The 26,631-nt window shown below is 38.1% G+C and overlaps 1 protein-coding gene across 3 annotated transcripts in view; it reads left to right on the top strand.

The window, feature by feature from the left end:
• The first annotated feature begins 575 nt into the window (after positions 1-575).
• Positions 576-26,631, top strand: part of MICU2 (mitochondrial calcium uptake 2) — a 143,950-nt gene continuing 117,894 nt past the window's right edge. Inside the window, exon 1 of one of the 3 annotated variants that reach the window (XM_075083411.1) lies at positions 576-836. In XM_075083411.1, the coding sequence (XP_074939512.1) occupies positions 645-836 (192 nt within the window). In that variant the 5' untranslated portion in view covers positions 576-644. Of the gene's footprint in view, positions 837-962; positions 1,329-26,631 lie in introns of those variants that run through there. The other 2 variants (XM_075083417.1, XM_075083427.1) reach the window with 2 other exon arrangements.

Genomic DNA, 26,631 nt, shown 5'->3' with positions numbered 1-26,631 from the left:
CGAACGGAGCGCAGCTGAGCTCCGGCCGGCAGCGAGGGGCACCCCCGGGACCGCAGGACCGGTGCAAGCCTCGCCACACCTCACTCCCCACCACACAAGCAAGGCCTGCTGTGGTCCCTCCCTTCCTCCCCTGACACAAACAACCCCCGACCCCTGCCAGCGCCTTCCATCTCCGCCAGGAACGCGCTGGGCGAGCCCGATCCACGGCCAGGCCCTCTCCCCTTCCCGGGGAGCCCCTGCCCGTCCCTCCATTTGAGGTGTTTTCGGCGAAACGCTTGCAGCGGGGGCCGTGCCGCCTCCCCTCACGCCGAGGGGGCTGCCCGGCCCGGGGCCGGCCGCCGGGCACGTTTCCAAGACGGGAAGGCGGCCCTGCGGAGCCGGTCGCTGCTGTCAGACCCTGCGTTACCTCTCGGCCGGGACTGTCACCTCTGACTTGCGGATAGCTTCCCTCCCGCTTGCGGAGCGGGGCCAGTGCGCTGCGCTCTCGCAGGGTACAGCGCCATCTCGACGGGGGGCACCGGGCCCGGCGCGGGCCCGCCCCGCCCCAGCGGTCTCCGCTCGGCCTTGCGCATGCGTCCTGTGGCTGGCGGCGGCGGTGGAGGGGCCTGTTCGATGTCGGCGGCGCCACAGAGGCTTCCGGGAAGATGGCGGCGTGGAGGGTGGCGCTGGCGGCGGGGGCCCGCGCTCCGCTGAGGGGGCGGCTCGCCGGGCTGCGGCCCCCGCGGAGCCAGCAGCGCCCGCCCAGCTGGAGGCTCGCCGCCGCCCTCGTTGGGGGAGGCTCTCTGGCGGCGTGTTACAGCGGGCGGCCGGGCGTGTTCCCCGCGGTCCTGGCTCAGGTAAGACGGCAGCGGTCCCGCTCTAGCGGCGTCGCCTCTCGCCGGCGGGCAGGGCCGGGCGGGCCGCGAGGGAGGGCCGGGGCCTGGCGCCAAAGGCGGGTGCCGGGGGGGCGGCTGTTGGCGGGCGCGGCGGAGCGGCCTGAGGGCGGGCCGGGGCCCGGGCCCGGGCCCGTGGCCGTCAGGGCCTCTGTGTCTCAGGGCCGTGAGGCGGGACCCGGCTGCGGGAGCCCCCATCACTCGGGTCGTCCGACAGGTAACGCGCGTCCCCGGCGCCCGTGGCAGCAGCCGCGATCAGCGCCGAGTCCCTTAAACTAATCCTGCCTCACCTCATCGACGGGAGCTTTGCTGTTTTATTCAGTGGAAGAAAGCAGAGGGTGGCCTTGGCGCCGAGCGCTTCCCCTCGTCGTCGCTTGACAGCTCTGGTTGTGCAGCCTGATGAACCTGCGTGGTTTGCACGAGCACACGGCCTGTACCGAGCTCCTCGTTTCACTGGTAACTTCCAGAGCTTGCCTTCCTTCCGCGGTGCCTGGTCTATGTGTCTGGTGCTGTTGGACAGTTGTGCACCTTTTTTTCCCTTAAAAAAGAATATTTAATGAAGATAGTGCTTTTATAGCTCACACTTTGTCTGAAATACAGCACTCGTAAGAGTTAGGAGGACTTCCTCTTGGTATGTTCAAAGTGTATGCTATGGATGTTAAAATGTGGCTTGCCTTGGAGCATCAGTGTGCACTCAGAAGGTTATGTTCAAGGACAGAGAGTCGTTACTTACAAAATAATCATCACAATTTCCAAAATACAGTTACACTTCCCAGCTTTATTCTGTTCATGGAGGTAGTGAACTTAATCCCATTCTTCCTTTGGAGAATAAATTACTGTCAATTAGAGTTAGGTATTTCAAGAGTGGAAGACCTAAATGTTTTTTAGGCCAGAGGGTTTAGGTGGGATGTGGGGAAGAGGTCAGTGTGTGCTTGCAGTACTGTTCATCTGCTTACATCTAGGAAATTTTGGAAGTATTCAACAGTTTGTATGCTTCAATGTCTTGTCTCTTAACAGATATTGAACAGACTGTGAACTGCAGGTGGGTAAATAGCAACCCTTACTCTTGAGTCAAGAACAAAGAATGATGTGTATATATATTAGTCTTAATCTTGGAGAATTTCTAAGCTGCGTCTCCTTAGGAAGCTCCGATATTTTTTTTTTGAATAAGCATGTTTCTAAATAGATTAACTATTAGTCCTGATTCCTTGGACAGCGCATGTTAAAACTTTGCTTTCCTGTATGCAGCTCCTCGTGAGGAAGACATCCATTATTCCACTAGAAATCATACTGGATATGTATCTGCTTGTAATAAAGAGCCAACGGAATATGTTTTTACTTTTAGTTATGTGACGTTTTTCAGTAGCATTGTATTATGTTTAAAAAGTCCTGTAATTGAGACCAATTTCATACATGTACGGGACTCTTGCTTAAGTAGACATGTATGTAGTTATATATAAAAAGTATTAAATGCAGGAAGTAATCACTTCTAAAGGGCCTTGGGTGGAGCGATCTAGTTCTGGTGCTGATGTGTTCATGGAGTAGCTTCCATGTAATGTATGGACAGTCCTGCACGTACACTTTTTAATTCCCTGGGGGAATGCCAGAAGTTTAGTGTATTTAATTGATTCATTTTTGGAGACAGTAAATTGCTGGACTCTGCAAATCTTAAGTAGTTTATCCACTTTAAACTTTTTAGGTTTTCTAGTAAAGACTGTTGGAAATGCAGTTAAAGACAGAAGTTCTCCATATGTCTTATACTCCATGTTGCTGCAGTTAATGTATTGAGCTTTTTAAAACTACATAAGAACCAGCCGTGCTGAGCGTGACACTAAGGCTAATAAACTGAAAGTGGAACTGGATTGTAAAAGCTATGAGGAACATAGTGATAGAGCTGAAGTAGCATGCTGTGAGTCTTCTAAGCAGTTTAGATGCTACCTGTGGCTTCTTACTGACAGAAATAGGAAATACTCAAAAGCAAGAGTGTGTTGAAACAATTATATCACCTTTATTTTATGTTTTGGAGTTTAGCGCTTGCACAGTCCTGTTAAAGGGAGATACTTCTCATGTTCTAACAGTGGGTAACTTTACTTTCTATTATTCCTTTTCATTATAATTAATCTTAGCCAGCCTTGCTCGAGATGTTGCTGGCGAACAATTCTGAACTGTTTGTTCACATTGCAGCATGTTATGTAGTGGAAATGTTTGCAGCGCAGGTATGTGAAATATTACAGGTTAAGGCAAGTATTTTGACATTAAACAGCATAATTTTCAGTATCATTGTGGTAATAAAAGAATATGTAGTAGAAATATTTATAATTCTATCTCATCAACCAGGCCTAGCGTTTGCTTTTGAGAATGCAATGAGATTATGCTACAGTGCTTCCCAGTTTTCCCTGGTAATGTAGTCTTTACTGTTGAATCATAAGAATGAATTGCTGCAAAATGGGAGGTACTTATTTAAAATACTTGACAAAGTGAAGCTGACAAAGTGACTGTATCTCCATGCTGTAAAGAGCCAACACAATATGATTTTATGTTATGTGACATTTTTCAGCAGCATTGCATTGTGTTTAAAAAGTCCTGTCATTAAGACCAATTTCACATATGTATGGGACTCTGGTGTAAGCATAATCTGAGCCACTGAGTAAATTCTCATTCTTGTCCTAAGTGAGATGTAACAACCATTAATAGCTTTGTTGCAGAATCAGTCTTCATTGTAAATACTTGCTGTTTGTTTAGTTTAAGTAGTTGAATTTGATAACTCAATAGAGTTATCATAGGTCAAATAGATTTTCAAGTCTCAATAAAACTAGTGTCTATCAAACTAGTCATAAATTTTTCACCTATGCCTTGTTTTAGACAACTTTAGAGATGCCAGTTGCTGTTTAAGCTGGCAAATAATACGTTGAAGCTAAAGTTCTGTAAATTCAGTATTTATTCCCTTTTTCCTTCTAAAGCTATTTGTTATTTTAAAATCAAAGACTTTGGCACCTAATTTCTTAAATCTTTGTTTAATTCCAGTCCTTGTGTGCTACTGCAATGGGTTTGTTTAATCCTGCTCACGTTGGTTGTTGGCACTTCTGATTTCTGCTCAGAGTGTAAATGAAATCAAGCCTGTCTACAAGTCTTTGCAGAATCAAAGGTCCTGCAGGGTCAGTTAATCTGTTTTCCTTTTGTGATTAGCACAGATGCTATCTGTTTGATTTTGTAGTGGCTTATGTTTGGTTATTGTGTTCTAATACAATTGTTGTTTACTCTGGCAATAAGTTTTTGTTTGGGGCTGGGGGATATTAATCTTTTTTTGGCCCGGTTTTTATCAGCATTTTCACTGCCACTTATCTGTTCTCACAGCTTACATTAAGTGGATAGCATATTAATAATAAAACTATATTTAATGTAAGATTACCTCAGATGTAATCTTTCATACTAACTGTCTCTTTAGAGCTTCAGTAAGTGATTTATGAGTTATTTTCATTCTCTGTCTTAATTTGCTGACCTACTGTTTAGAAATGTGCAACTAATATATATTGGAATAAGTCCTTAGTGCTGATTTTAAATCTCTACTGTGCAAAGATTTTTATAGCAAAATTAACATAAACTTTTTTACTTTTTATAGATACCAGGTTTTAGTTCTCATCTGCACTTGTTATTTACCGTTGAAGCTACATTGACAATATCCTAGACCAGATGTAACCTAAGCCGGGAAAAACTAGATAATTTTTTTCAAATGAAATGAGCTAGTCAGCTTGTATAAAGGGGGGAAAAAAGCAGGGTGCTTTTGTTCTACCAGTGTAACTTAGTATAGGAATTTATATTGAAGATCACTAAAAGTGTTTCTTCTGTTATCCAAACCAACACAGCAGGTAAAAATGTACACACTGCAGTGATACCATACAGGCTGCTTTTCTTCTTTAGTACTGTAACTCAAATGATGCGATGGTATATAATTTGTAACCTCGATCAGACTTGCAGTATTATCTACTGTGTCTTTATTCTCTTGAAGCTTGTAGTTTGCAGTACTAAGGTGGCATTATGTGGTCGAAAGCTGTTGGAATTCTGTGGTCAAAGCGTGCTGTTTATCGCGAGTCAGCTTTGCAGTCAGTCAGGTTACCTTTATCAGGGTCACAAATCAAGTATGTGATTGCCAAAGAACCTGCAAGTCAATTTGAAATGGCACACATCGGGATGACTCCTGCCTCCCAACTCCAACTAAATTTGGAACTTGCCAAGTGACCGTAGCGTTGATCCCGTATGCGCACAAACTGTAAACGTTAAGAAAACTCTGAGAAGCAGCAAGCTGCCAGAGGCATCTCCTGCCCCTGCTGAGTTTTTTATGGACATGTTTAGTCACTGGCTTTAGAAAGAAGAATATAATTTGATTCGCCCTTGAAAAGTTGCCATCATTGCGGAGTGTTGAGTCTAAGTCACTGTTTTCCAAATGAGACTGACTGGAGTTGCTACTAGCACATGTATGAAGTTACAGATGTGCAAAGCCCTGTCTGTTTGGTGCCAATAAACATGATTTTGTTTCAGCATTCTTTTTCTAGGATTGTGGGAGCATTAGTTGGTACTTAAATATTTGATACTGCTTACTTCAGGTAAAAAGGAAAACACAAATTACTACCAGCATTTTTTTTGTCTGTTCTTATGAATACTTTCTGTTACATCATTGTAGTCCAATTGGTTCTCTTTATCTTACCTTTTCTACTACTGTTTGTGTTGCATCAGCAATGTGCTACAATTCTTCCAGATAAGAAGAGACTAGATTCCTGTCCTGGAGGTCTTAAACAAATACATAAATTGGATTTGATAACACTGAAAATATTAATGCTTCTAACAACGGTTAACAAACAATTTGCACCATTTTTAGTGTGTGTGTCTGATATTTCTGAAATTGTTTTATTTCTTATGAGTTTATTGAAACAGTCCTCTTTTGGACTGTGTTAAGAGTTTCATTTCACCCTGAACTACATTGAATGTTTCGCCCTTTTCCAGTTTTCCAACGTTAACGACTCTTAAGGGAAGTAAAGATAGCCACACGTGGTATTGGTGACTTTGTGTGTCGCAATGATATGAAAAATGTTATTCCAAGCAACTGTGCATAAAATACTTCTAATGATCAAAACTGGGGCTTAAATTAGTTTTCTGGGGTTACGTGTGTAATGACCACAAAAATTTATTTTAAAAAGATATAATTTTGGAACTATTGCCCAACACTGTTTAAAGAACCCAGAAAACTGTAAAGGGTTCCCCAAACAGCAGTTTTGTTCAGGGAAGACCCTTTTAGTTCTGGCACTACAAAAAAGGCAAAATAATCCACTGGCAGACCTCTTCATGAATCCTAGGAGTCAGAGAACTCGGAAAGTGCCACAGTTCATAGGATAATCTAGGGAGTATAAGTTTCCTATGTGTACTACATGTAAGTGCTTTAAATAGTGACACATCGGCGAATCTTGTTAGAATGGGGATTTTTGTGTGGGTTTCTATGCAGTCTGTTTTAAAAGCCTGGTTCATGCTGAGGGAAGAACATTGCTGTTAAGATGAGGTGTCTTGATAAATATAGAACCCAGGATAAAATTGCATAAGGATTTGTAGTGATGTATGGAATCTCCTGGAGGGAGGGATGTGTTTCAAAAATAAAACCAGAAAAAATATATGCAGTCTGATCTGAGAAATATACAGGAAGATTCTTGTGCTTACTCTGTCATAAAAACATTGCCTGCTTTTGTTGGATCAAAAATTCTAGAATAGTTTTTGTGTCCTAAGTAATATCTTAAAGTATTTATCTCTGAGCCTTTATTTGATTAGAAATTAATTGAGAATGCAAAGGTAGTAGCACATATGATAGATTACTAGGATGCTCACAAAGTAAAATTAAGCATGTATAAAATAAGTCTGCAGCATAATGCTTTAGCAGGCTTTTGAAACTTAATGCAAATGTTTTTAATCCACATCAAACGTGCTACTCAGTGATAGCTTGCAGGCCTCAGAGGAACCTCATATTTGAAATCAGCTGGTGCAAACCTGACCACATGATCAGATCATTAATGCTTCAAATTTATGTAGTAAAACAAGGGCACGTAGAAATCATTAAAATTACCATTGCAGCTGTGGATTAGAGCATCTTTAAGGATTCTAATTTTTTTTAAAAAAATCTCTTCTCTGCTTTACCTTGTCCCTTCCTTAAAATGTTGACATTCCATTTTTTGCTTCTCATTTTGCTGCTGACTGTTGTTCTCTCTGTGTGACAGACTTGTTACACTGTATGGAGTGGACCAGGACACAGCGCACAGAGCCAGGCAGTGGTGCCCTGCACACCGTTAGTTTTCTGTTCTGGTTGTAGCATGGTCGGAAAGGAGTCAAAGGATTCCTTGCTGCACCTTCAGGTTGAGTCCCTGAACCATCTGCAAGATGGTGCCTTTAAATCTTCTTCCTGCTGAAGAACCTGCAAAACTGGCAGCTGTCGGGAGGGCCAGTTTGATTCAAGGTGCCTTGAACCCATGATGTTTCTGTACAGGAGTGCCCAGCATAGGAGAGGCTCGTTGTTGAGGTAGTGAGCCGCAGGCAGTGCTCTTGTCAGCATGAGGTAGCATCCCTGTGCCAACTTTGTGTTTTACTTTTTGCTGTATCTTTACTGCTATATTTACCGTCTTGATAAATATTATGAAAACATTTTGTCTTAGATCATGACAAGGCAGTTGGCTTTGTGGGTAGATGCATTAAATACTTCCTATTTTTGAACAGGAAATGAGTAGGCAATTTTTTATTACATGACTGAATTTGGTTCTGTGTGTTTAAATACGTTAATAACGTTGTTGCCTCCTAATTAATCCAGAATTAATCAGTTTCAGTTAGTAGTCCCAAAATACTATGAAATAGTATGTGTTAAAAAAATGCATTTTAAAACAACATTCTTCTAGTTTTTAAGCATCAGTAAAAATGAATCTCCCCTGCAAGAAGAGCTCTTTGGAATTAGATTGCCAGCTCAGCCTACCCTAATCTTTTTTCCTTAAATACACTTAAGTCTTTCTGAAACTGTTCCTCTTGTGCAGCCAGCCAGGGTAACCTTAGCTACCTCTTGTTTAAATCTGTATTTCACTGTGTTATGGAAATACTGTATGTATCAGGTATCCACCAAGAAGTTTAAATCAATAACTGAGATATTAAATATATCACAAACATCATTCTCGACATTAGTGACATACAGACATTGTCATGTGTGCCTAAAATAGAATGTGGTATAGAGAGTATGGAATCTGTAGGACCATGATGTTGTAATTAATTATAGACTTAAATATTACTTATGGATGAGCATTTGTTTCTTAACTTTAAATATATGGTATCGTTTTCAGCTTTTTGAATGTGAGATATTTATATCCTGAAGGTTTTTTGCTTTGAAAATATTAACATTTATTCCCTTCTCTGTGAGCATGGAGATTCTTTGTGCAGGTGTCTTCATTGATACTAAAACAACATGATGTCAGATGTAATCTTAGGGTCAAGGTTAAAATTTAACTTTCATCTGATTTGTCATCTTTTGCTTGAATCCACTCATGCTATCTTACTTCAGTGATTAAATAAAATCTAACTAATATTCTTTCTAGGCAATTTTATACATATGGACAGATGGGGTGAGTTAAACTGCATGGTTCTTTAGCTACTGTTTTAATTGTAATGTAATAAAAGGTTAGTATTTGAGAGTCTTTGGCTGTTTGTTAGTTGACAAACAAACAGATAAGAAAATAGCTTGCCTGAAAATAAAAAAATACCCTTTTCAATAGAAGAAATTGTACAAAATAATATTGTGATTTTTAACAAAGATCCTAGAGAAGAAACTAATGTTTATTGGGGGTACAAGACTTTTCCTCCAGTAAATGCTCTAGATGGTTTCAAAATAGATATTATAATGTTTCTTTTTTTATCTGCTTTCTTAGATGGAAGCTGTGTTGGGTTTTTTTCTAAGAAGTTTGTACATAGTGATAACTAGCCTTTTTTTGTAAGGAATGATGTGTTATGTACAGGCAGTAGCATCTATTCTCCCCTTGATGCTGTTTTGTACTGTTTTTCACAGGAGTTTGCTGGATTAGCATGAGAGCTCTGTATTGTACTTCCTTGCGGGCCTTTGTGTAAAGAGTGCGGCTGGCTAAATATGGCTATTCCTAACAAGCAGGTCAGCATCTTGGAAATATAAGGTAGCCAGAAAGGGAAGAAATAACTCAGAATCTAGTTTAATTTGTGCTGCGGAAAAACTTACATAGACTTCACTGGTGGTAGCTATAACAATAGCATTAGGACTATATATCTCATCTCCTGATTTTCTGCATGGGTACTTTTAGGTCACTAAATTTTGGTACATTTAATGTTGTCTAACTTTCTTTTTACTATGGTTCCTATAATAAGGTTATTTAACATAACTGGGCTGAATTTTGTTTGAGCAATATTCCAGAAAGACACTAGCTAAAATAATCACCAATAAATGACAGGTAAAACTTTGAGAAATGCTCATTCAGAATACATGTCTCCTTACTGTTCAGAATACTATATGTCCTTACTGCTACTCTTGAAGGTTTTCATTATGCTGTGAACTGAAAGATAAGAGAAGGGAGTCTTGTCAGCTTTAAACACCAAACAGGCTTTAAAGTAGTTCCTCAAGGTTTATGTCCCTTTCAGGGTAGGAGAAATTTCAGGAGTGACTGTCTTGCACTGACAGAGTCTATAAAAAACAGCTATAGCAGATGTGGCTGACAAGTACTATTTTATTAGCACTGCTATCTTCCCAGCACCTTTGCCAAATCAGCAGAGAAACTCCTTCATCTGCCTCCAAAAACTGCAGAGACTAACTCTAGCACAGATAAAAAATTTACATGAAATGAAGGAAATCAGTGTTTCCAGAATTAATTTTTTTCTTAATCTTTCTTTTTTTAAAAGTAGGCATAATGCCTATTATTGGAGATACTGCCATTAATAATCTATTAACAACTTATAGTGCAATATTAAAATAAAAGACATAGAACTGCATATAAAGCTATACACATATATATTTATAATGTAAATTTGTATTTTATATATAAGTAATCATATAGTATACATATGTATAAAATATACTTAAAATACAGGCTGTGCAAATGCAGTAACAAAAAATAAATATAATACTGTGTTAATAATGAAGTAATGGGATTTATTCTGAAAGATTCTAATGTAAATTGTCAGATATGCCCAGAATTTAAAGGGTAGATTCTGCCTGAAGTTCCATCAAAGGTTCCTTCTGGTGGCCCTGTAAGACTCAGACAGCTGAGTACCGCCAGGTCAGGCTGGGCTTTGAATGTGACTGCATGCACATGCTGATGTGGCATCTTACCACGGAGAAAAGTAGAAAGTTCTGTGCTGTTGTATTGCTCACCGTGGTGAAATGGGCTTGGTGTTATGTTCTCTCACAAAGTTGCCAAAATGAACTTATTTTTCAGCACAAAAGTCTTGACAATTATGTACTGACCACATTATTACAGTTATGTATTAGCCACAGCCTGCTTCTCCTTTTCTAAAACCTTGAAAATTAGAAGACACCAGAGCTTGATGCCATAACTGATAGAAGAATGGGTTTAGGGCTGTGGTACAGCTTCTGTACCAGTTATCTCTACATTTGTTTCTGAAGCAACTGTCAACTTGTCTGGTAATTTCATGTTTTTTAAGGAAATGCAAAATCAAAATCATACTTGGCATGGAGACTAAGATACTGCTTTTTACCTTTATAACCTTAAATTGTATAAATGCAAAGTGACAGTGGTCTCAGTATAGAATCATAGAATCGTTAAGGTTGGTAAAGACCTCTAGGATCATCAAGTCCAACTGTCAACCCAACACCCCCGTGTCTCCTAAACCATGCCCTGAAGTGCCATGTCTACATGTTTTTTTAACACCTCCAGGGATGGTGATAAAGTCGTAGTGTTGAGTTGTCACAAAATGAAATGTTTTCCCTTGCTCATTTACCTGAGGGGAAGGCATAAGGGTATGGTTCTTACTTAGGAATGCAGTAAAGCCAATTCATAAAATATCTGGCACCCTTTTGTACTGAAAAAATACGCTTGATGGTCTTAGGTGTAAGGGAATACAGTAGTATTACTGCTGTATTTGAGAATGAGTAAGAAATGACAGGCTTCTGCTGAAGATGTGAAACAGCAGGAATAAGCATTGTAATCTCCAGCAGACAAAAAAAAAAAAAAGCATCAATTTAAAACCAGGGTTTCCCAGGGAAATTTAGATGCATTAATACAAAATCTGTACTCTTCAGTAGGGAACAAATGAGGAGAATTTATACTTGATTTAGTTGTTCACATTAGATGGACTTCTGGTTCTTAACGCATAACTGTTCTTCATGAGATCTGTCTCCACGCAAGAGTAGCTTTTCTACTTTTTGCGGTAAGTTATGTCCACAACTGGACATCCTGGGGAATTTAAAACAAAACAAAAACCAAACAAAAAAACCCCCAGTTTTGTTACTAACATGCATAGATCAGAGACAAACATTTTTTTTCAGTGCTTCAGACAAGTGCAAGATCTGGTTTGTCTTCCTGAAATTTTTGTGCTACTAATGTAATTTAGAGGAAGACTTTTTTTTAATGGTTTTATGTCTTGGTGGTTATTGCATGTGTGTTTGTTACTGCTGCAGTATTTCTTCTTCTGGGAAAATAATTGTTCATTTTTTTCACAGAAGTTAAGCACTTTTGTAAAGAAATTTGTGCTTCAGAGCTCTCCAGGAACTTTCTTGGAAAGAGTACTAAAGACCTAAAACTCATAAGTAACAGCATTTAGGCTGTGACCTATGGGAGGGACTCAACATGAAAAACAAGAATGGCAAAAACTAAAGCAACTCTTCTGTTTCTGGATTTTAAAAAAATCCATTAGAACTTTAATTTTCAGCTTAGCTGAAGAGCCATCATGGACAACAAAGAGTGTAAAGTGTATAAAATTACTTTTCCTAGAACACAATGTTTTCTTTTATTCTGAATATGCCTGTTCTATGGAACGTTCCTACTCAATCTCCCAGAAAAACATAGTAGGGGAAATTGCTGACATACTTTTTTCCCAGCTGCTGTTAAATTTGGAAAACTGACAATGTCATGTTGCCAAATGGTGTTGCATTGTTATGCTTAAAATTAAAGACCTATGTTCTTACTTCTCTTTAGCCTCAAAAGTGAAAAAATATAAAGAAAAATCTAAAGATTTAGGTGCACCAGAAATGTTGCATGTGTTAATTAAGGAGTCTTTGTATAGCAATAGATCCAGGATTCTTTATGCCAACACCTCTATAAAAATTAATACACTTTCATCTGTTAATATGCCATCTGTTTACTGAATGTTTATCATGGGTACCTAATTTTATAATTTGTGATGAAGAGCTCCCTCGGCAGTACTGCTTCTTGAAGTCACAGCAATGCAATCAAGATGTATTGTCAGAAATAGTGATTCGGAGTCAGATTCCTTGGTGTAAAACTCTTAAAGCAGTATATAATGTTCCACTACAAATAGCTTTTATTTGGACTGTACGCTCGTGTTCTGTGGCAGTGATAGCAGGGACCACTTCCAGTGTTGCAGACTACTCATACTGACAGCAAACAGGGAGTGCTTATCCTGAGTCGTCATATGGCTGAATCCTTTGGGGGAAGGATTTGTGAGACTGTAGTTGTGGGAGTAATAGGGAGGGCATCTTTCTTGCTTCTTCATGCCCTAATTGCTTGTTAATTAGATCTTTGTGGGGGTCTGGGAGTCTTCCTTGCAGGAAGACTTTATCACCGCAGACACTGCAGGATGAAGTTGTGCAGAGGGTCCTGGGTCCTCCCTCCTTTGTGTAGCCTGTGGGTTGGGTCACTCTCCCTCCATCACTTCCAGCACCAGCAGACTCTGCATGTGGGACTTCTCTGCACTGCCACTTGCCAGCAGGAAGCAGTGCTTGCTTCTACACCCTCCATTGCTGAAGCAGTGGGGCTGGGCTCAGCTTTAAATACAGAGTTAGAAGGTGGTGGAAAGTAGACACAGTGGCTCTGGGCCAGGCTGTGTAGGGATTAAATTCTGGATGTGGTGTTAATATGATGGAATCAGACCCTTCCGTATGGCTCACTAGAGGGTGTGTGATTGCGTATCACCTCTATAAATTCACGTTATGTACACCTGCTTCCAGCCATCAGAAATACTCAGTTGATCTGACTAGACCACCACGAGTGGATTTAAAAGTCCGTCGCAGTTTTTTTAAAGTGTTACACTTCATGCATACAGTGTTCCTTGTCATCGTGGAGGTCATATCTGGGCTGTTATTTTGCCACTTCAGGCTTGGAGATTGTCAAACTTCCCATCACTGCATGCCTGAGGGACACTTTTAGCCCATTTAGTGTCCCTGTGAATGTGTTTGGCAGAGCAAAGTTCATGGAGGCAATATCCTTTATTAGACCAGCTGCAGTGTCTGGGAAGATTACACAAGCTTTTGCTCACCACACCAAGCTGTAGAATGTGTGTTCTCTGTCAGTAAACTTTGAATAGACATATAATGAGTTACTGACAATGATCAGGTTATGTTGAGGTAGCCATGAGTCAATAACAACGTGCTTTTGATTGTGGATAGGGTGTCAGTCCTGGGGGCCATACGTTGTAAAGAGCAGAGTCCATGAACAATTTCATAAGAATTTGAAGTTAACATGCTAGCAACACTCATGCCTATACAGCAGCTGAATAATTTCTCATGTTCAGATACTTTGCTGAATGTGAGACACTTCCCCTGGAGGCAGTTCATAAAAAGTAGCAGTTCTGCTTTTGCAGTAAAAATGCCCTTTATTCAGTTTTGGTCCTGCAATCTTTCTATTTAATATAATGCTTTTATAGTAGGGGAAGCAGGGGAGGAGAAAGTGGATTTGCTCTCCTCCAAAGTTTGCTCGACTATGTTTTTGGAACTGTTGTATGCATAAGGCACTGAGTAAAGCACCATGTGTTCTTGTAGTTGTCTCAAAAAATGTTATTATATGCAATAAGTATATACAATAGCATAATTAATTTTCCATCATTTATAACATAAGTGTCCATGAAATGTTTGACATTCAAAGAAATTAAATTGCTGTTATATATATCTATTTATAAACAATTTACCTGCCACATAACCAACCTGGTACTGGTAAAGCAATGCTTTGACAAGAGACTAAGTTGAACTTCATGGTAGGGTGATGTAGTGGTCATAAGTGTTCAGAAATTGTAAATCAAGCCTTAAAACTGAACTGGCTGAAAATGCAAGGTTTTTATTTAAGATCATGTGGATTCTTTTTATTGTTTTTGAACCTTCAGGCTTGAAATTTCTGAATTGTATGGGCTAGAAGTTTTTCAGTGAAGGCTGAGATTCTTTCTCAGTGTTACGGACAACAGTGTGACTTTAACGATATCAAATGCTTTGCTAGTATTCGTGATGAAACAAAGTGGCAGGATCAATGCGGGTGTATACTTTGTATACCTTTGACTTGAGAATGAAGAGTAGCAAGAGTCTTGATGAGTTCTTTGGTGGCATTTGTTAAATCTAGAGGTGAGAAACTTTATTGAAATGTCAAGTTGCACTGCTTACCACAGTGAAAAACAAGCCTTTAATGATAGAAAAATGGCTGTAAAAACTGATGACTGCTTTCATCTTGTGGAATTCCTAGTTGTTATTTATTTCGTATGCCATCTGCTTTTCTTATACTATAAGTTTGCTCTGTATGGCTTATTTTCTTGTTCTGTTAAGCTGAGGGCTAGTGACCTTCAAGGTCTTCCAGATGGAAAGGGACAAAGGATCACTTCCTACACAGAAGAAATTTGAGAAAATTCTAAGTCTCAAAAAAAAAAAAAAAGGGGGGGAGATTTTCATTACATGAAAATCATTTAACAAATATAACCTTGGATTATCTTTTGTGACTGTTGCTTTCAAACGGTGTCTTCTGTGTTGAGATCATTGTTAATGACAGGGTCCTCATGCACTGCAGCAAAACAGATATAAGCATATGTTACCTGAGCTGTGTTCATAATGCCGAGTTTGGTGTGGAATTTTAGCAGCCTTGTGTTAAAAGTAACAGGGCTGCACTTGAGCATAACGATAACTGTGCTAGGAAATCCTGGGCATCTGCATTTGAGTACAGAAAGCTTCAGGCTTTCCTGTAGTAGTAAGTTAGCTGGAGAACTGGCAGAGGTTTTTTCAATTAAATTTTTTCCCCATTGAAAACAATCAGGTTGTTGTAGCCTACAACATAAGAGAAGGTCTGTTTCAACAATGTTGGGAAGATTTCTACTGGATAAGACAAAAGAAGAGAGAGGAGAGGTAACTTTTCAGAATAATGAGTGTCTGAAAGTTGGGATATGAAATATTTAGGCTCAAATCCATGATCCAAATAGAGCACAACACAAAGCTCAGTCTGCATATTTCATATTGCAGGTAGGTGTCTTACCAACCAACTCACTAGGTGTTCTAGGATGGTTATTGTTTTCAAAGTTGGACAGCAACAAAAAAAAATTCTCAGATGTACTGAAATGGTGATGATCTTTTCCTGCCAGTCCAGATACTTCAGGACTTAAAAATAGTCTTAGATAAAGTATATATAAAGCCTGTTTATAAAAAGAAAAAGCTTTCTGGGGAGTTGTCGTCTTTTTTTTTTTTTTTTAGGTAAAAATATTTAGATTCTTACTATATTGCTTATCTGTGATAAAAATATTCTTTTAGAGCCAGAGTGAAAGAGAGGCATAGAATTTCAAAGGTACGCTATTTCTCAGCCAGATTTGGATATAAGTGAATACAGCAAATACAATTGAAGACAAAAACAATTTAGAAAGAAAATGTATCATCAGCTTTTCTCTATCCTCTCACTTTACCAAGAACTTCCTGAAAAAGGACTTAAGTTTTTTTGGAGGCTTAGAGTCAAATAAATTTTTTTAATGAGTCAATTGTTTTTGTGGAGTGTTTAAAAGGTACATGCATGGATAACTTGGTATTCCAAGTATAGTTGGTTCAATGTAACTCATGTAAACATCTGTGTGAACTGTATCATTAATTTGATTTGCCTGTTTTAAAAACAGTATTAGATTAGAGTTCGAAAGATAGCACAATAATTTACCAAGTGCTAAACTGGGTTAAAATCCTCCTTAATGGTATAGCCTGAAGTATGTATCTCAGTTGTGTTAAAGATACAGAAGTTAAAAATAAAGGGGAGGAGGAAAGGCATATCTGTGGTGTCAGCGAGGCATGTGGTAAGCTGATGTATAAAGGGAAGGTAATGGATCTGCTTGGATTCCAGCCAGCACTGCCGGACGCGGGCATTCTGCCGAGGCACATTCCGGGGCATTAAGTGCAATCCTTTCTCTGAGCGTGCTGAGGCCTCTGCGTAATTCATCTTTCCTGCTGTCCACTCTGCCAGGGGCTGGACATACAGCTTAGCCAGTTTCATTACCAGTACAACTTCTTGGTAGTCACTTTTTCAACTCAGGGCAGTGTTTGACTTTGGAATACTTAGACGTGGGTAGCTCAGTTTGAATCTACTATGCAGGCACTGTCTTTCAACTCGCTGTTATTTTGAACAGGGTATTGGAGCCTTGTTTCTGCTCTAAATTTCTGGTTGTAAGCAAATTGTCTTAAGATGATGGCTTTTTAATCTACTTTATTTTAATTTATAAGCACTGTTGGTGTTAGCATGCAAAATTAAGTGGTGGTGGGATTTCCTTGTAACCTCTCTGTCATGTTAGCAGCTTATTCTGATACTACAGCTGTTTGCTGCCTTACAGCAACACTGGAGGAAGAAACTGTATCATCCACTTCTGTGAACACAAAGAGGAAGAACAGAAGGAAAAAGGAATTTTTCCTCAATGGAAGGCACCTGTATATTTCAACAAGTAATCAAGGGCTGCAGTAAAACTCACTCCCTAAAGGTGTCCAAGATGGAAGTTTACATCCTCCAACCTTTGAGAAGCATCATTCCCATTTTCCCCACCAGCCTAATTTTCCACCTTTATCTATTTTCTTGGCCATATAAAAGCAAGATGAATTAGACATACAACTCCCTGTTATGTCTCCTAGAGTAAAAACTTTAAAGACATTCAGAAATGTTCGCAGGGTTGGCCTCCTGCTCCTTCCTATGCTCAGAGGGATGGGTTACCTCAGATCTTCTGATGACAAGCATACACCATTTTGTGAGATGAATTCCCCCGAGGTTGTCTTTGACTACCAGGATTATTTGGCCATTTGTTTTATGGAATGACCAGAGCAAGCCTAAATGTAGAGACTGTAGCTTTGTACGTTTGATTGTTTGCAACCCATTTATAAAAAAGAAATGTTATGAAAGCATTTAACAAAATATAAATGTTTATAATATTATAGCTTTTAAGCTTTTAATATCAATGTTTTGTGCTAACAGCTATGATTAGTTGTCATTGTTATTGAAAAACTGTTTTGTGACAAGAAGTTTCAGATAAATATTTAATGTGAAGCTGGGCTGAGATTAATCTAAAAATATTAATATGCCCAAGGTAAATGTGATCAGCACTTTCTTGAGATGCTGTGCCTTGAAAATCTAATATGACCTGCATTTCTAGCATGAGTGTTTATATTCACTTTTTAAGAGCCAAATGGCTAAAATCTATTTTTAGAATAGCTTGTTTTTTCTGACATGTTGATTGCAATTAATCCTTATTCAAAGATGTACTGATACAAGCTAAGCTTGTTAAATTAAACTGTTTGACTTGCCTTTCATGTCTCCTGCCTTCTTAGAAAATCTTCATATTTTAAGTGGATGCAAATAACTAGAAACACTGGACAGTGGAAAGCCATATAGGAAGGGAAGGCATTTTCCTTCTTTAGCATTGGGAACATAGTGCACTGATGTCCATTCTCCTCTATTCCCACAACCTTGCTCAAAAAGAATCCAAGGTCCAAAAAAACGTATGTTTAATTTGATGCTGTCATTTAACATTCTCCATGCTTATGGAACAAAGCTATTTACACGTGGGACCTAAATAGCTGTTCACAGCTGCTGCCAGCTTATACCCTGGTGATGGTTATAGCTCCTCACCCTAACACTGGAGAGACTTCTTTTAAATATAGTGCTTTGATGAACACTGTGTTTCTTGGTTAGAGCCCTTGTCTAACCCTGTTCCTGTTCCACCCATTTAGGAGAACTGATATTAAGCTCATCTCTGTTAAATATGGGGAGCCAAAAGCACTTGAGAAGACAAAGAGTTTTTAAGAACAAATAAATGTAATTCAGCAATAGTAGTATAAAATGGTATAAAATATGCCTTTCACTAGATAGTCTGCTGTACAAACAGGAGAGTCATGCTTTATTTTTGGCAAATTCCTCTGGTTCTGATAGTAGACATTTTTTGTTATTGTAGTTGAACTACTCTGTGCCAGCTGTTTAACTATACTTTTCTAGTAACTTTTACTGAGCTTTCCCAAGCATTTAGAGTATTGGGTATCTAAAGAGAAATTAATATGAAGCTAGACTAAAGGCAGTAGTGTTTATATTAAGAGAAAAAAACATAACACTGAGAAATAGCTTGTCATCTCTTTCTCAACTCTTATCTATTCATTACATAATTCTATCAAAATAAAGATAAGAAAATAAATATCTGAATCTTATGTTGCTGCTCTTGTGTAGTGTAGAGTGGGAAAATGGCCCACTGGAACTTCTGACCTACTGTTTTCTCTTCCCAGGTAAGAATTTTCTAATTCTTTCTTCCCTCTTTGAACTTCTAGTCTCTCTTTGTGCATTTTGATTTAAAACAAGCATTTATTTGAGGAAGAATGAAGAGCAGTATCCTATTCTGAAATTAAAAAGTAACTGAAAAGTGAGTTAGAGACAATGAAATTGCTTTCTTTCTGCAGTAAGTAGTATAGCTGAATATCATTTTAAAGAGCCAAAATATGTGCTTTGAGTTGTCCATGTAGTAACCAAAGCAGTTAACTCTTTAAAAATTCTTGCAACTAGTTTGTACAGATACTGCCATATCAACCAGAAGGTAGCATTATGTGATTTACAGGTCAGAAAGTATACAGAACCATAAACTTCAAACTTCTTTTATTAGAGAATGAATAATGAGCACTTGTGTACCTTAGTAAATAGGTGCAAAAATGTTTAATATAAATAATCAAAATATACACAAAATATTAATTGGAAAGAAATGTTATTTTTTAAGAGCTACTTTGTGTTGACACTGAAAGTAATTATATACATTCTGTTTAGTTGCCTTCTCTAATGCATTAGGATTTTTTAGCTACCATATTAAAAATAGCTTGGGCTTCCCTCAGTAGAAGCTTTAATGACTAGCTTGAAGCCATTTTCTTTTAAGGAATTGATATTTAGACAAAATATTAGCTATGGGGGTAATTAACAGGTTTAGAATAATTAATGAATAAAATTGCAAGGGCTGTAATTTGCATTGCCTAATATCAACTTTTAAAGCTTGCTTTAAAGGTTTTTGCTAATAAAAATGCTAAATTGGTTTTATTTCATGAACAGGATATGGAAAAATATTGCTGTAATTTTTGTGGGCTGCATTTGACGTGACACTTCATTAAAATCAAGCCTGGATTAATAATTTACTCTTTTCTCTAATCAGATACACTAGAGGTTCAAAAAACCTCGTTTGGTACTGCTTATTTTAAAACCCCTGAAATTTCATTTTGTTTTATGATTGGATTTGCCTGGGTTTATGAGAAGTAAATATTTCACCTTTTAGTGTGTAGTGGAGAGGAGCAGGGGAAGGGAAGAGAGAGATGGGCTTTTAGATGGGCTTTTGAGTTCAGTTTTGTGCCAAAACCAGTTCCTCACAAGGGTGGAAAAAAACCCCTTTAACTCGGACATCAAATGCTTGCATCATGGTTGCCACGCTCTGTTGATGTTCGAATTGAAATAAGTTGAAAATATTAATACCTGAGAAAAAGTAGGAGCACAACAGGTATTTTAAGCACGTACATTGTACCTAACTTTTTGTAGTCTGCTATCCCTCCAAATTCATAATTGTACTTGGGAAGTTCGTTTCTGGTCTTCCAAATCGTTATAAAAAATGGACATTGCTAACTGATGTTAACTGATGCTAAATGATCTCTATTATACATAGAGATTGTAATCAAAATTACTATATTATCTAAAGCCTGGGTAGAGACCATAAGAATTGATACTTTATAATTATCAGTGAATTGCTGAGGCTACTGCTCAGGCCAGCTAATTGCTTTCCTTTCTATACTTTCTTCTAACCAAAGAGGAAACAAAACTATGAACCAGCTTAGTAATGGCCAACGCTGTGTAGTAGGAGCTCACTGGTGTTTCACTAGCAAAACAAATTTTGTGCTACACGTCTGAATGAGGTGCTTCTGGTTATAAGCCAATTATGCTTCTTGAATACTTCTGGGTATGGCAGGTTCTTGAGTGTTTATTTGGGGATACCTCTTTTCCATCCCTAACAATATATTGACCATTTGAAGTTGTTTAAATAGTAGAATTGTTTTAATACCTATGTATAAATGAAGTCAATTACCAGGGTTTTGGGTTTTTTCCATTAATCTTTTTAAGTATTGTCATGCTTCTAAATAAAAAAAATTAGTGAGTTTTTACTATGTTGTTCATGTTTTTACTTCAGGGATAAACTAAAAGTTCTTGCTTTTCTTGAATTACTCTATCCATATGTGTTTGTACTTGATGCCTGCGTCTTGAAAAGGATAAGGCTTGATGATTACTAACATTTTATTAGCATTGTGATGTGATGTGATGGCATGTAGCAGTTGTGAGAAAAGATACTGTTCTCTGACACATTAATCCTGTGTTATGCCAGGCCATTCACAGACCATTCACATAGTCTTCATTACTTACCATTAATCCTCCATGTCATACTTTCTTCAAATCTTTTGCCTGTGATCATTCCTTACTTGGAGTCCATATTTAAATATAAGGAATGTGGAATTTGTGAGTAATGTGGTGCCCAGAGAGGATTAATGCAGCACTCTTAGTTCCTTTTAATCTGGGTTTTTCATCTTAATCATTTGATTGTTTTTTCAGACCAGACGGTCAAATTCTATGTCCTAGTTTTTCACATAAAGTCACAAATAATTGCAGTCTTTCTAGACATCATCTATAAAACTATTTATGAAAGTACAGTGATTATTATCAGGTTTGTGAGTATTAAAAAAAAAAACAAACACCCAAATCTCTGTTGTTTTTACAGTCACTTGTTCTGCTTCACTCTCCTAGCAACAGTTAATGGATTTCATTGGAATCTGTTAAGTGATTGGTAATTTTTCTACATCTGTTCCTCATCCATTCAAAACCACTAGGAGATGGGAAAGAATAATCTGTGCTTATGATTAAATATGGAATAATTAATATATCGATATCTTTATCATTAGTACTGTTTCTGTAGTGTTCCTTGATCAAATACCTTACTGTGTTAGACAAGAAATTGTTTTCTGTGTAATAGTGCTTTTATGAAAATATTACTTTTTATCATAGTACATACCTTTTGTAGTACGTGCCTTTTTCAGTACCTTTAACTGTGTAGATTGTTTTCTTAAGATTGTTAGTAGCTTAAGTAATGTAAACAAATATTAATATATATGTAGTTCCATTTTAATTATGAATAAAATTAGAGCGCTTTAAACTGGTATGGCAGAAAGATGACCAAAATTGGTGCTGCCTATCATTCCAGAGGACGACCAGAAGCATTGATGCTGTTGTTTTGTGTGCTTGGGAGTGAGCAAGACCTTTCTTATGCAGAGCATAGAATGTGAAATTGGGGTTGTACTTGTGTTGTGGAATGGGTTTGGGTTTGTTTTGTTGTTTTGGTTTTGTTTTTTTTTTTCTTTAATGCAAGGGCTTTTACTCCTAGTATTACTTTTAGGAAGCAATTCCGGTCATTCATATCTCTTCTCATTGACAAAAAAGACCTGTGCTTGATGAGCAACTGTAAAAATTAGATGCAGAGATTTCAGAGGACTTAAAGTTGCTTCCTACTAAAGGTGTATTTAATTTTGCTAGTAACATTTCTAGGTATTTATAATTTTTGCAGATGTAATAAAATACATAGATGATTTAAAAATGTTTCCTATTGTATATATGTAGAGACTTGTTAGTGGTAAAGTACCAATGGTAAGTACCATTGATTAGTAAGTTCAAAAAAAGCCATGGAGCAGACCAAAAAGTAAATGGTATGGATAATAAAATAATAGCAGTCTTGAGGTCTGTATTTCTTTCATGGATTAGATACATGATATTTTGTTGGCATTAAGTTCAAAAACCTGTTCCTTTACTATTTGTAATTTGACTGCAGTCATGCACAGACTTGTCGACAGCTATTTACTAGAAGTCTTCCTTTGCAAGAGCCTAGTGCCCTGCTGTGTAGCAATAAAGATATCAACATACCAGCTGCAAGAACTATTTTTCAGATGTATTAATATGTAAGCATTAGAAAATGGGAAAGACTTACACTTTGAGCAGAACTGTGCAAATACACTTAATTTCCCATATTAATTGCTTGGCTGCCTGATTATACTGTTTTCAATAGAATTGTGCTTTATCTTGTATATATTTATTAAATATCGATATTCAAATCCCTTTTTCAAGTTATCTATATTTAAAAAAAGTGTCTTGCCTAACAAGTCCTAAGCCATGTTTAGAGCCTGTTGTATACTATATGCTCTGGTTAGTAACTTGAAAAGACACGTTCTATGATTTTTTTCTGTCCATGGAGGTGTTAGTGTATTTGACACAGCACAACTCCTGGTATATACCAGACAATGCCATTTTGTAAAATACATTAGCAAAACTCTTGAGTTGGCATCAAATAAATGAAAATATTTGTTATAAACTTTTGAAAGTTGTAATGTTACCATGAGGAGAAAGCTGTGCTTTTCTTTCCTCCTGCCACACACGTATTTTGAGGGTATCCTGATAACTGGATCCACTGGCTTTCTGCTCCATGGACTTAAACTTTAACCTTTCCTCAGAGCATATCAGTCCAGTCAGTTTTGCTGTATCACTAAAGTGGGAGACATGTCCAATCTAATGATTTCTCTTTTTTGGCATTTCCAGTTGAGTTGGTTTTGGTTGTTAGTAGAAGTTAATGTTCTCATTTTGAGGCTGCAGCTTTTGAAAGTCTACTGATTCTTTTAATCGTAGGTTCAGAGCTACGAACAGTAAATCTAGTTAACCTACCTGTTTCTGTGTTGCTCTGTTTGGTTTATTTGTTCTGTATCTAGAAGCTAACCCATACCTTTGTCTTCTCTGTATCTTTTCTGGCTCTGTGTTCACATTTCTAAGGTGTTGAAGAATGATGAGAATTGTGTACAGTATTCAAAACTGTGGGTGCACTAGTGGCACAGTGATTTTTTTTTTTAATTCTTTCATCATTTCCTGATGATCCTAACCTTAGATTTGTCTTTTTGATCACTATTGGGATTTTAGCTGATGTGTTCAGAAAACCATGTATGATGATTCCATTCCCTGTCCCCCAACTAGTAGCAGAACTGGTATCATTTATCATATGTATTTTTTTTCTATGTGCTTTCTTTTGCATTTACATGGAATTTTATCATTCAATCATTTATGCCTTTTGATCAGATTTATTTTTGATCACACAAAATAATTTTGTAAAATTAGTAAACCTTTTGACTTTTTTTTTTTTTCATTAACTTTCTAGATCTTAGATGCGCTGAACCACATTGACCGTTTAGGAACTCTACTGGCAAAATCTCCCATATGAAAAACTGTTTATTTCCACTCTTGCTTTGCTTTGTTTTAAAAAGCTATTTAATTCTGTGAGGACCTTCACAGTTTGTTTAGGAGATTCCTTACCTACTGTTAGGTAGCTTGTCCAAACTTCTTGAAAACTCAAATCTATTCTGTCACTAAAATAACACTTATGCAGCTGCTTATCAATCCTTCAGCTACTGCTAGTAGTAATGACTTCCCTCTACAAAAGTTGTTGATTCTTCCCATATATTTATCTATATGCTTAGTCTTGCTGTTTTCCTTATAGTTTATACTGTTTGCTTTGGTGCAGGCCTGATTTATCTGTACCAAAATTCCCTAAATGGTCCCAAAAGCTAATTTTTTTGTTTAAATGATACCATATTAGACTCTGTCATTGCTGTCTTATAGCGTAGTTTTAAGGAATAAATTTCACACCACAGTTGTTAGATCATCAGTTTTATATTTTACTGTGGAAATTTTGAGTAAATACTGTCTGTTGTCTGATCCTGACAACTTGTTGTTGATGGCTTTATCTAGATTATCTTCTGCTGATGATTGCTTAAAATGCTTTCTCTGTTCTGCCCCTCAGGAGAAAGACTCTGTTGTGGCCACTTTCATCGGCTCTTCTATAGTGAGCATCAGGAGAAAAAAAAAAAGAATGTCGTTTTTCTGGTACTTTTGTTTGAGCTCCTCCTTCATGTCTCAGTCAATCACATATATGGCCTACTGATTGTTTCTTATCTTCATGCTTGTTCTTGGAACAGGTTTTCATTGCAAATTGAGAGAGTTATTAGAAAGTTGATTTTAAAACTTATTTTTGTTCTACTTTTTTACAGTTTCTAGTTAACTAGCTGAAGTTTGAGAGTCCTCCCCCACCCCGTTTTCACTGTTTAGGAGTAACATCCAATTTTAAAAATATGCTTTTGTACCTAAAATAGCCTTCTCCAATGTTGTTTTTAATCAGGCTGGCTTTTCTGGGGCTTTTTTGTTATTTTTGCTTGCTTGTTTTTAAAAAGTGATGTCTGTTTACTGTGAGCTTCTAAGCGTTTTGCAGGTGATCCCTGTCACATGCAAGCATTTACACTTCGAGGTGCTGCTTTTAACTAGCCTCTTCATTTTCATGTAGATTGTTTTTGTGAAATTTAACTTCATAAGAATGGAAATTTTTTTTGTTATTCCAAAGAAGTTTAATAAGAATATGTTACAGTTACTACTTGTGGCTCTTTGATTCAAGATGTAACTGGCTTTGTGAACTGTTTACTCCTGCATCAAAAATTGTTTCTACTTTTTATGGCAGCTTACGGAAGTAGTGATTTATGGTGTTTAAAGCACTACAGTTCTCACAGTTTTGTTGTATTTACATATCTAACAGTGAGAGATTTCAGCTACTGAGTAGTTGCTTTTCTGCTTTCATAACTTCTGCAGTTTTTGTTAGTGTGTACTATTATATTAACTCTTGGTCACATGGTTTATAATAGAGCTCTTAATTTTATGCTTGGAGAATGCTGTGCTTACAGACCTGTTGGCTTTCCTGTGGATTTGTGGATAAGGGGAGAACAATGGGAGCCATTTACTTCAAATTTTTGTGAGGCCTTCAGCACTGTCTCTGACAATATTCTTGCCTCCAAGTTAAGATACTGTGGTCTGAATGGGGTGGACAAGATGAGTGAAGAAATGGTTGAATTATCACCCTCAGAGGGTAATGGTTAATGAGTCATACTTGACCTGGAGGCCAGTGAAAGTGGAGTACTGCAGAGGTCTGTCCTGGGACCTGTTGTGTTTAATATTTTTTCCAATGAACCAGAGGAGGTGACAGGGTTCACTTGTCAAGTTTGCAGGCAACACCAGATTGAGGGGACCCAGTTCATACGCAGAGCTGCCATTTGGAGAGACCTAGATAGGCTGGAGGAACAAGACAACAGGAACCTCATGAAATTCTAAAAACAAATGCAAATTTCTACATCTGGAAAGGAAGAATTCCCTGCAGCAATACTGTCCGACGAGCAGCTCTATGGAAAGGGGTCTAAGGGTTTTGGTGGCCAGCAACCTGACAGTAAGTTAGCAGTGTGCCTTGGCTGCAAATAGGGTGAAGTATCCTGGACTGTATTAATAGTAGACTGAGGGGGAAGGGAAAGGATTAACCCCCTTAACTTGGCATTCTATTCTTTAAACCATATCTAGAACACCACTTTTAGTCTTCGACTCTCCAGTACAAAAAAGGCGCTGACAAGCTGGAGTGAGTTTAGTGGAGAGCCACCAAGATGGTTGGGAACTGGAACACTTGCTCTGTGAAGAGAGGCTGAGGGGGTCTGGGCTTCTTAAACCTGGAGGAGAGGCAATTTCAAGAGGACCTGTTAGCATCCTTCCAGTGCCTAGAAGGAGTGCATCAAGAAGGTAGAGCCAGGTTCTTCACAGTGGTGAATGGTGGAGAAAACAAGACACAGTGGGCATAAATTGAAATAAAGAAGATTTAGCTGGATATTGGGGGAGGGGCGGGGGAAGTAACAAGTATAGTGGAAGCACACAGTGGGATTTTATGGCTCTTGCATTAATGTTGAGTTTTTGGCACCTTTAACTTTGTACTTGTTGACATGGTAATTCTTTTAACATTGTATTTCCTAAAATGAAAGGAACAGGTACTGGGAAAAGACAGGAGTGCTTTGGGCTGCTGCTGTTGCAATTAGATGGGGTTCCCGTTCCACAGTGTCTGGTTAGAATGCTGTTCAAGATGTACAATCGAATAGTGTTGTTGGACTGTATATGGTCCTGTGGTTTTTGGGTTTGGTTTTTGCAACTTATCTGTCTTGATGTAAAGTAATAACATCTAGAATTATGGAACCCACAGGCTGTTGTTATTTCAGTGTTAATGTTCCAGCTATTCAGAAAATAGATTTAGAGTTATGAATACAGACATGAAAACAAAATCTTAACAGAAAATATGTATAGATAAAACCAATTCCTTTCAGGCACTTCCAGACTTGTAAAAGTGATGAAAAATATCATTAGATCTAAGTAACTAACTT

The sequence above is a fragment of the Phalacrocorax aristotelis genome, chromosome 1, assembly GCF_949628215.1.
Source record: "Phalacrocorax aristotelis chromosome 1, bGulAri2.1, whole genome shotgun sequence".
NCBI lineage: Eukaryota > Metazoa > Chordata > Aves > Suliformes > Phalacrocoracidae > Phalacrocorax > Phalacrocorax aristotelis.
The sequence above is the reverse complement of the archived record's forward strand: the minus strand, read 5'-3'. Positions and strand labels throughout refer to the sequence as shown.